The sequence below is a fragment of the Glycine soja genome, chromosome 5 (assembly GCF_004193775.1).
Source record: "Glycine soja cultivar W05 chromosome 5, ASM419377v2, whole genome shotgun sequence".
NCBI classification, from domain to species: domain Eukaryota; kingdom Viridiplantae; phylum Streptophyta; class Magnoliopsida; order Fabales; family Fabaceae; genus Glycine; species Glycine soja.
This window is the reverse complement of record NC_041006.1, coordinates 7,239,842-7,251,361: the sequence shown is the minus strand read 5'-3', so window position 1 is coordinate 7,251,361 and position 11,520 is coordinate 7,239,842. Positions and strand designations below refer to the sequence as shown.

General features: G+C 34.4%; 1 protein-coding gene across 1 annotated transcript; it reads right to left on the bottom strand.

The window, feature by feature from the left end:
* Window positions 1–1,447: 1,447 nt before the first annotated feature.
* LOC114411087 lies at window positions 1,448–4,015 on the bottom strand. The gene is made up of 3 exons (XM_028374851.1): window positions 2,915–4,015; window positions 1,839–1,920; window positions 1,448–1,647 (listed from the first exon to the last, which is right to left on the bottom strand). Exons 1-3 carry the CDS (start codon window positions 4,013–4,015, stop codon window positions 1,448–1,450), a joined length of 1,383 nt encoding a protein of 460 aa, XP_028230652.1.
* Window positions 4,016–11,520: the final 7,505 nt, after the last annotated feature.

Below are 11,520 nucleotides of genomic sequence, written 5' to 3'. Positions count from 1 at the left end.
TATGACTAAGAACAATGTGTTTGTGGGAAAGGGATATTGTGATTATGGACTCTTTGTATAGAATGTTTATGAAGTAATTTATGGAAATGCATCTACTTTTGCTTATATGAGTGATTCCTAGGATATGTGGCATGCTAGATTAGGACATAGGAATTCTGCTTATGTTTTTAAAATGCAACTAGGCTTAATCAACAAGCAGGATAATCAAACTAAAAAATGTGATGCATGCGTTAAATCAAACTTAATTAAACCCCTTAGTCTTTTTGTTCAATGTGAAATACAATTGCTTAGCTTAATTCATTTTGATCTTGTTGATTTAAAACAAACTATGTCTAGAGGAGGTAAGAGTTATTTTGCTACCTTTATAGATGACTTCTCTTGATATACTAAAGTTTATGTGATTAGACATAAAGATGAAGCATTTAGCATATTTTTGTCTTATAATGCTGAAGTTGAAAATCAATAAAATTGAATAATAAAAAGAATAAGATCAATAAGGGTGATGAGTACACTTTGTTTAATAACTTTTGTGAAAAAGGAAGGTATAATCCAAGAGGTAGCCGCACCATATTCACATGAGTACAATGGAGTAAATGAGAGGAAAAATAGAACCCTTAAGGATATGATGAATGTTTTTCTTATAAGTTCCTCCGCACTTGATAACCTTTGGGGAAAAGTCTTTTTGATGGCTTATTTTTTACAAATTAGGATCCCACATAGGAAAATATGAAAAACACACCTTATGAGTCATGAAAATGCTACAAACCAAACATGAAATATTTGAGAATATGGAGGTGCTTAGCCAAAGTGATGTTGCTAGATCCTAGGAAAAGGAAAATAGGACCTCGATCTCTGATTGCAAATTTCTTGGTTACGTGGAACATAGTGTTGCCTATAGGTTTCTTGTCCTCAAGAGTAATGTGCCTGATTTCAATACCATTATAGAAACTAAGAATGTTGATTTCTTTGAGGACATATTTCTCTTAAGGTCTAGTGCTAGTACTAGTTCCAATACTATCCCTGAGCAACCTGTTGAAACCTATAGTGAACCTATGTGTGAGGACTAAAGAAAGAGTAAAAGACAAAGTGATGTGATCCTTACTAGGAGCGGATCGCTTGATACATGTTACAGAGTTTTGGATGATGCCACTTCCAGTGAGGGAAGATAAGTCAGGATAGACGCCACAAGAATTACCTTAATAAGTCCAAGATTGGTTCAGCGAGGAACCCAGAGAGAAGTTCTCACAAAATTTTATCAAATGCCAAAAGTCCTTCTATTGAAAACGAAATCAATACCTATAGTGTATTTGAACAAAAAATAGAAATAGACATGGGCTTTCAAATCAGTTTGGGCCAAAATGACAATGAAAAAAATAGAAATATAAAAAAGAACATATTTGGCATGGGCCTTTAAATTAGTCTGGGCCTTCGGTAAAAATTAATATTCTTAGTAGTGCCTCTGCCTCCGGGCCTTCATCCTCTCCACTTGGGCCTTGTTAAGTATGTCTGATACCATTTGTTGGTGGGTATCCACTGACTGTTTGGTTCTACTCCTGATCACAGGTCCCCGTATTTGGGCAGTTTTAGGATTCTCATCATTCCCTCCTTCTTGGAAAGTATTTGCCCTCAAATCTTTAGAATCATCACCTGCAACAAATGGAGTTAAGTCAACAACATTAAATGAAGAACTTACTCCATACTCACTTGGAATAATGATCTTGTAAGCATTGTCATTGATCCTCTTTAGTACTTGGAAAGGTCCGTCTCCTCTAGGTTGAAGTTCGGACTTCCTTTGTTTAGGGAACCTCTCCTTCCTCATTGTTCCCAAACCCAATCACCTGGTTCAAGTACAACTTCCTTCCTATTCTCGTTGGCTTGCTTGTCATAGCTTTCATTTTTCTTTGCAATTTGATCCTTCACCTGCTTATGCAATCTTTTCACATACTCAACTTTAGCCTGTGCATCCTTATGCTTAAAATAAAAAATGTTAGGCAATGGTAACAAATCAAGAGGAGTCAAGGGATTAAAACCATACACTACATCGAATGGATAATGTTGTGTAGTGCTATGTACAACCCTATTGTATGTAAATTCAACATGAGGCACACATTTTTCCCAACTCTTTATATTCTTTTTAATCAAAGGTCTAGGAAGAGAAGACAAAGTTCTGTTTACTACCTCAGTTTGGCCATCGGTTTGAGGATGACATGCGGTGGAAAAGAGAAGCTTTGTTACAACCTTACCCCATTTTGTAAGCTGGCCTGTTAGGCAATGAAACTCCTGGAAGGAGGTCAATTTGATGTTCTATGCCTCTTGAAGGTGGTAGTCCATGAGGAATCTCCTTGGGAAAGACATCTTTAAATTCCTAAAATAAGAGTAGTCCATGAGGAATCTCCTTGGGAAAGACATCTTTAAATTCCTAAAATAAGAGTTCAACACTAGGATAAGCAAAGATAGTTAACTCATTAGAATTATTAGCAGAAACTTTATTGTCTTTGCAGTACAATAGAAAAAGTGGCTCACGAGCAAGTAACACTTTCCTCACTTCACTCACCTTTGCTAAACAATTAAATTTTCTCTCATGTGTATCACTCTTTCTCTCATGTGTATCACTCTTCTTTTTCCTATTCCTCTTTGGTGCTTCACTCTTTTCTTTCTCTTGTTTTCTCTTGTCTCTCATTTTGATTTGGTCATCACACACTTCTTTAGGGGATATAGGTTTAAGAATAATCTTTTGGTCATGGTGCTAGAAAGAAATCTTGTTGGTGAAGCCATCATGCATTGCTTTGGTGTCATATTGCCATGGTCTTCCTAACAGTATATGAGTCACCTCCATTGGAACCACATCACACAGCATCCTACCATTGTATCTTCCAATGGTGAGACACACCTCAATCTGCTAAGTCACTTTTACCTCTTCATCTTCATTAAGCCACTGAAGCCTGTATGGCCTAAGATGGGGCTTAGTATCCAAATTCAGTTTGGACACTAACCTGGAACTTGCAATATTGGTACAACTTCCTCCATCAACAATTAAAGAGCAAAGCTTACCATTAATTGTACATTTGGTGTGGAAAATATTTTCTCTTTGGGTGTCGTTCAATGGCTGCATCTGACTTCCCAAGAGCCTTCTCACTATTAGCATATCACCCTGCATAGCTTCCTCCTCAAGCTCTTCTTCAACTTCTTCTTCTTCACTGATTTTAGATTCACTGGTGATTTCTCCATCTGCCTTCGTGATCATGGTCTTCCTAGTTGGACAGTCAGAAGCAATATGTCTTCTGCCTAAGCATTTGAAGCATTTTATGTTTCTGGTACCGATGTTGGATGATGAGGTAGAATTATTCTTGGTTCCAGCATTGGGTGCTGCTGACTTTCCATGTGAAGACTGTGTTGATGGGCTGGACGAGTTGCCTCCCTCCTTCTTGGATCTGTTGGTCCAGTTCTGGTTGAAGGTGTTGGATGAGTTCCTTCTTGCTGCCCTTTTCCTCTTCAGTTGTTGTTCAACCCAGACTGCCTTATGTAGCAAGACATCCAATTTGACGTACTTCTGTAATTCAACAACATCTCTAATGTCAGGATTTAGGCCACTCAAAAAACGAGCCATTGTGTCCTCGGTTTCCTCTTCAATGTTTGCCCTCACTAATGCCATCTCCATCTCTTTGTAGTACTCCTCCACAGTCAGACTTCCCTGGGACAGCCTCTGGAGTTTCTGTCGTAGGGTTATGTTGTAGCTAGTTGAAACATACCTCTTTCGCATAACCCTTCTCATCTCAATCCATGTATCTATCTCCCGCCCTTCCTCTCTCATCATCTCTCTTTGATTTTTATTCCACCAATCATTGTAGGAGAGTTCAGCTACTGGTAACTTCACTTTCTGCTCTTTAGTATAATTATTGTAGGAGAATACATGCTCAATTTTCATCTCCCAGTCAAGGTAGGCGTGTGGATCACTTCTGCCTTTGAAAGGAGGTGCATTGAGTTTCACTCCCTCAATTCGGTTCTGCCCCTCCATTCTGTTTTGTCTGGGTCCATCATTGCCCCCTCTGTTCCCACCATAATGTCTTTCAACGTTCTAATTCAATTGGTTCTCCAATCCTTCAATTCGTCCATAGAGCTATTCATTGTTACGGTTTAGCAAACATTGCATTTATGTAGTCATCACGTCCAATAACAAACGCTGAGATCCGTCCAGTTGATGATATTCACCACCATCGTCACCAGTTCCTGCCATAATTAAGGAACAAAAAAATTTACAGTAATTTAAACAAAGGTTTGAGGACCTCACCACACTCTACTCACATGTTTCTCTCTTTGGTGGAAGAATACTCGTGTTTGATGCTCTCAATATAGGCTTTTGTGTGATGTTTTCACTCTTGCCTTTTACCACTCACTCCTTCTTAAGTTCCTGGATGAATCAAATTGGACACACAAAGGTAATAGAACAGGAAAGATAACTTAATTATGGAATAACAGATTGGATAACAAACTAATAGATTGGATAAAAAATTAATATATTGGATAACAGACTCAATGACAAACTAACAGACTCAATAATAGATAGAAGAAACAAAGAAACTACTTAATTACATAAAAGAAGAGAACAAAATTAACAAAGATGACATGTAAACTTCAAATGGTCATAACTTTTGATACGGTTGTCCGTTTGAGGCCCACTATATGTCAAAACACTCAGAATTCAGAGAAGAATCCCTAGGAAAATCCCAATTCAAAGATTAAACACCTCTAACTGCCTCAAATTCGCATTCAAAGATCATATACCCACTTTTTTTTTTAAAACCTTATGCAACTTTTTTTTTGTTTATATATAATGCTTTCTTTTTCAAACTTCATCTAGGATAATATACTATTCTTCAATCAATCAATCCCACTGATCCAAATTCAAGGGGCAATCAGGCAATTCATTCAATAGACAAATAGATTAAAGAGCCTACTAAACCCTAAACCCCTAAATTCTTCCAGTAAGCCAAATTGTCCCCAAACATAATTTGCAACAGAATTTGAAACATAATTCAAATAGAATTTTTGACACAAAATTTGAAAGAAAAAAGAACAAGAACGTAGCAAGAACAAGAACGAAAACAAGAACACAAACAACAACGCAAACAAGAATGCAACAAGACACAAACAAGAACACGAACAAGAACACAAATAACAACAAAACACGAACCTGAGACAAATTACAAAGAAAAATAATTGGATAGGATAGAACCTGTAACAAGAGTCGAAGCTCTGATACCAGATGATGTGATCCTTACTAGGAGTAGATCGTTTGATACAGGTTACAGAGTTTGGGATGACTCTACTTCTAGTGAGGGAAGATATGTCAGGGTAGACGCCACAAGGATTACCTTGATAAGTTTGAGATTGGTTCAGCGAGGAACCTAGAGAGAAGTTCTCACAAAATTTTATCAAATGCCAAAAGTCCTTCTATTGAAAACAAAATCAATACATATAGTGTATCTGAACAAAAAAGTAGAAATAGACATGGGCCTTCAAATCAGTTTGGGCCAAAATGACAACGAAAAAAAATAAAAATATAAAAAAGAACATATTTGGTGTGGGCCTTCAAATTAGTCCAGGCTTTCAGCAACAATTAATATTCTTAGTAGTGCCTCTGCCTTTGGACCTTCATCCTTCTCCACTTGGGCTTTGTTAAGTATGCTTGCTACCATTTGTTGGAGGGTATCCACTAACTGTTTGGTTCTACTCCTGGTCATAGGTCCTTGTATTTGAACAGTTTTAGGATTCTCATCACAAAGGGTAGAAAAATATTTTGGAGATGATTTTTATACATATCTTGTTGAGGATGACCCAACGAGCTTTTCTAAAGCAATTAGTTCTGCAGATGCAAACCTTTGGGAACAATCCATTAAGATTGAAATTGATTTTATTAAGAAGAATAATACATGGACTTTAGTTGAGTTACCTAAAGGAGAAAGGTCAATTGGATACAAGTGGATCTTTAAGAGGAAGTATAACAGATAAATGTCAAATTTATCGGATTCTCATATGCATTTTGTAATGTTTATTTGGTATTTTAGTTAACTTTAGGCCTTGTTTTGAATCAAAATAGCTTTAAATTCAGTGTTTGCTTTGTCTTAGGTAGAATTTTATGTTTTAGTTATTTTTAATGAATTTTTGATAGTTTTTAAGCAAAAATAGGTCATTATGGAAAGAGCTCTAGAGGCCCAAAATCAGCAGAAAGCTTTGGAAGTAAATATTGAGAAAATTGAAGAATAAAGCTAGGAAAATCAAGAGCAAGCTATTTTTCAAGGATAAATCAGCTGAAGAAAAAGATAATTACTTGAATTAATTAGAGATATTATTTGTTTGCAATTTCTTATGATTATCTCCTTAATTAAACCCAACCACAATTTTATAAATAGAAGACTACACATTCATTGTAACAGTATAGAAGTCATGAGCAGTTCTTAGAATTATATTTTAGACTTCTACCTACTAGGCACCTCCATTTTTCCATTAGACACTCTAGGTTTTATTGTATTATTTTTATAAGTGCAATTTCTTCCACATAGGAGAGGAAAGGACGAACATTGTTTTGTTTTAATTCTATCAATTCAATACTTCATCTTGAGTTCTTTATTTGTTTATGTGCTTAATGCTTTTATTTGATTGGCCATTTTATAGATGAATTCAGGAATTGACTTGTGCTTTGGCAAGCCTTGTTGAAACCCGAACATAAATCAAGTACTTAATTGAGATTATCTTTAGGGATAGAATAATCTTGGTTAAGCTTCACTAATTCTCGACCATTAATATTGATTGCTTGTGTCGGTATGTCCAAGGGATTGTGTATCAGACAAGTAATTTAGAATCTGCGACCATGTGGGAGCTGGGGTAGAATACATTAGTGAATTGGGGATAAACAAGAGAGATGAGTAAGGAATTGTGAAGTTACAGTGGATCGAGCGAATTCCAAGTCTAAAACTAGACATTCATTCATCAAGATCAACATCACCATCCAAGTCTAGTATTTCTATCTTTACTTAATTATTTTATTGTCATTTAATTTTTATTGCAATTCATTTTATGTTATTTATTTTGTGAAAATCACAAAAAAATATAAAAACCTAGTTCTTAGTTAAATAATTACATGAAATCCATCCTTTATTCCTTTGGAAAATGACCTAAATGATAGTTTAGTTACTGCATCATGATTAGGTTACACCTGTTCTATATGTTGAATCTAACGTGAAATAAAACCATAAAAATAGCCCTAATGGATCAATAGACAAGTATAATGCTATATTGGTAGCTAAATAATTTCCTAAAAAACAAAACATATATTACTTTTATACCTTTGCGCCTATTACTAGGATTTCCTCTATTCGAGTTTTGATAGCTTTAGTTGTCATCCATAAGTTAGTGATTCATCATATGGATGTGAAGACAACTTTCCTAAATGGTGATTTAGAGGAAGATATATATATGACTCAACCTTAAGGGTGTCAAGTTCTTGGTCAAGAAAGAAAAGTGTGCAAACTTTTAAAATCCCTATATGGTTTAAAACCGGCACACAAAAAATGGCATGAAAAGTTTAATGAGACTTTACTTAATGAGGGTTTTTTCCTCTAGTGATGTCGATAGATGTGTGCACACAAAGTCTATGAATGGTGATTATGTCATTATATGCTTATGTGTGGATGACATATCGGGCACATGCATGACCTAGTAGTGCAACACAACGACAACGACAAGAATTATGTATCGTGATTGGTAAACCAATAGCACACATAAGGTGTTTTAGGTTCAATAGCTTGCTACACTAGACCCGATGCATTATATTCCATGTAAACCCATGAACTCTTTTCTTCTATTCTCAAAATGTTTTATTTAGCCATTTGTAATATGTGGGGGAATGCTGTAGTTTGAAGCATATCACAAAAGCTCAAGTTCCACATTGCTTAGGAAAGCTTTGGCTTATGTGTTTATATACCATTTTGTGATATGGGCTTTCGAAGTTGCTAGCATGAAATGGAAGTCTTATGCGCATGAGCTTGGATCGTGAACTTGTCATAGTACAAATCCACTGATTCCCCCTTGTTCATGTGATAATGGGTCATGCAAAGTTTTATTCTATTATTTAATTAATTCTTTTTGAGAAAATATTTCAAGCTTCTTCTTTCTTACTCGTTTTCCTTCTCTGTTCATGGGTTTTGAATTTTTGCCCTTGTTTGCTAGTTTTTGTAGCCTTAGCTTGATTGAGAGGTTCCGATTTTATCCTTGGGGATTTACGGGGGATGACGTGGATAAATCCTTTAGTCCAGTGTTCTCACACGCCTCGAGAAGACATTGTCTGTGACCTTCAACATCGCTTCCAATACGGAATACTCTTGAAAAATTTGCCATCATTTTATGGAGAATTTGGAATGCTCGTAATCACAAAATTTGGCAGGATGTCTCTCCACCACCACATATCACAGTATCAAATTCCTTCCAGTTCTTCGATCATTGGAAACACACAAGGAAGAAATCTGACTATCTTTGTCGTTCAAATGATAATCAACAACAAAATATTGTTGAATGGAAACCTCCAAAGGAAGGAAATCTGAAATGCAATATCAATGCGGCAATCTTTAAGAAAGATAAAAGCTTTGGAGTTTGAATGATTCTTAGAGATAGAGACCATCTTGGCAGCTTTATCAAAGCTAAATCCTTTGTCAATAATGGTATTCCAGATCGCATGAAATAGAATGTTGGGTAGGGTCTGATGTAAGTTGTGGCATGGACCAATTCCCTTGGTATTGATAAAGTCACTTTTGAATTAGATTGCAATGTTGTTGATAAGATCAATTCCTATGATAAAGGTCTTACTGAATTTAATGGCATTCTCTCAAACTGTAAACAATTTCTCCTTAGTTCTTCAAACTCCATGGTAAGTTTTGTTAAGAGGTGAGTCAATCATATTGCTTATTGTCTAGCAAGAGCGTCAATATCATTTGTTAGCTCCCAAAATTTTGATTGTACTCCTCATGTATTCATCCTATTCTCGTTTCTGAAATGAAATAAGTTTATTTCTCATAAAAATATTATTTTACATTTACTAGTTACATAAATAGATAATAATATCAAACACTTATAATTATTTAATAAGTTAGTTTCACAACATTTAAATACTAGCTAATTATTAATTAACACTACTAGAAAATATGGTTTTAATATCGTCATTTTAACATCAGTTTTATCAAAACCAATGTTAAAAAAATGTGGTGGCATATTTGTAAATAAATTGAGTTTGTAAATAAATTAACACTACTTCCTGTGAGGTTGTTCCCTACTTCCCGACAACTTTCAGGTACTGCTTTGTTTCCATATTTCTGCTCATGGCTTCCTTTGTTCGCTTTACTAATAAATTGGATGGTCCTAATTACACTAATAGGGCTTCTGGGATCACACTACTGATTCTGTGACAAATGTAGTAATTTTGATTTATGTTTGATGTGCCATGTTATTTGGGAGAATGCTCTGTGGGTCTCTTAAAACTGTTTCCTTGGCCAGGAACCTCCCTTTACTTTGGGAGTATGCTATGCTCTTAATGCTATTGATCTTTCTAATAACTAGCTTTTTTGTTTTGTTCCCTTTGGGATTTGTCTTCAATTTTCTCATTGTCAAACTATTATTATAGTTGTTCTTTTGCTTCTTTAAGTTTAGGGTAATGCACTGTGAATCACCAATTGCAGTGTGATCAATTAGACTGAAACATAATGACGAGTAGGCTTAAAACAATTACAGTAATATGAGTACCTTTTGATGTATATTGGTGTTTTGCTTCTTACTGGAATGTGGGGGCAATGGGACAATATGATCAATTTAGAGCATGTGATAGAGGTGGTTTGGGGTCCATGAAGTCTGAAAGCAATTGTAATAATATGATCAATTTAAACTCTTTGCCAAGGTAATTGGGACAATGAGCTATATTAAACTCTTTTGTTTGGTTATATTAAAAACAAATAATTTGGTCTTTTGTTTGGCTATATTATTATTTGCATCATGTTTTGTCTACCACATTGGAACAACATTGGGTGGTTGAACTAGTTTTGTCCAGTGTTGAAATTGTTATATGTTCAGGCATGAGACAATAATATATTTGTTTGATGGAAATAGGTCAACCGTCAAATGACCAAGCTAAGATTCAATATATAATAGAAAGCCTCCTCTCTTTTGTATTGCCATGGTTATATGCTTAATTTGATTTCATAGTAATTAACCATATAGTTTACTTTTAAATGATCATGAGATTAAATAATGTAACAATTCTTCCAATACGAACAAATTGATAGTTCTATAGCCTTTTCAATGTCTGAAAATCTAAAGAAAATTTCCCATTTCACTCAATGGATCCATCCACGTAAAGTATATACATTTAACATTTCCTGAGCATGAGGTTTATTTTTATTTTTTTCCTAATTGTTCTTGTTATGGATAACATAATTTGGTTTTCTTGGATTTCAATATGCTAATTTTTTATTAACTCAAAGGAAGGACTTTTATATATCTCTAAATAACTAGATCCTAAAATAAACAAAATTAAAATAAAATAGAGAAATACAAATATCTTTTGAATTACATCATCTAATAAACGAAAATACAATGTACATTCAAAGGTTTATGATTAGTGTATGGAACACTCATAACTCTTCATGTGTGTGTGTGTGTGTATATATATACACTTTTATTTATTTGCACTTAATTACTATCAAATTACATTAGTTGCCCCTTTAAACTATGAGCCTTTTGTGTTCAAGAAAATTTAATCTTTAAAGCTGAATGTAAAGAATTGGTTGATTGCTCCATATATTATAAATTGTTGAGTGTTTCATGACTTTGCACTAGGTATTTTTTTATATTTTTTATTCTTCTCATTCTAATATGTTGCATTTACTATCTCTTATAGGTTTATGTGATTCTAATTTGTTGCAAGTTTTACTTGGAAGGCTGTAGTTTTTGGTTTGCTCTATATCTACTCGGTGAGGACTTTCTTCTTGACCCTATATGTGTGTGTAATTAAAATTAAAATATTTATTACTCTTTTCTAGATTGGGTGTTGACTAGCTTCATGACTTGTTAAATGTACTAGTTGTACTTGATTGGTGTATCTCTGGGTTAACTAGATTGTTTGATATGATTTAATTTGTAGGTTTTTTTCTTTTCTTGTTTGCATCGTCATCACCACATTTATTGATATTGTTAGTAACCATTTTTTCAGGTATGAATGTCTTTTATACACTTTCCAGGCTCTTTTTTCTTACGATTGCTTTTATAACTTGTTTATGTGATTAATGACTATTGTTTTATATACAAGTTATGTTCATTTTGAGTGAATCTTAATTTCCCATTTAAGATTTAATACAATGATTAATATAGACAATTTGAATTAATCTTTGTATTAAATCTTGAATTGTCCGTTTGGATAGTTTGAGAAGAGTCATTTTTTATACTAGATTCACACACACACACACACACACACACACACAC

What these genes read in the sequence shown, in the direction of transcription:
- LOC114411087 (XM_028374851.1), bottom strand. Translation starts at nt 4,015, where the DNA reads ATGGAGGGGCAGAACCGAATTGAGGGAGTGAAACTCAATGCACCTCCT. An exon ending in GGCTTAATGAAGATGAAGAG is followed by an intron (nt 1,921 to 2,914) that starts GTAAAAGTGACT and finishes TTGCATAAGCAG; the next exon opens with GTGAAGGATCAAATTGCAAA. An exon ending in GGAAGTTGTACTTGAACCAG is followed by an intron (nt 1,648 to 1,838) that starts GTGATTGGGTTT and finishes CATTTGTTGCAG; the next exon opens with GTGATGATTCTAAAGATTTG.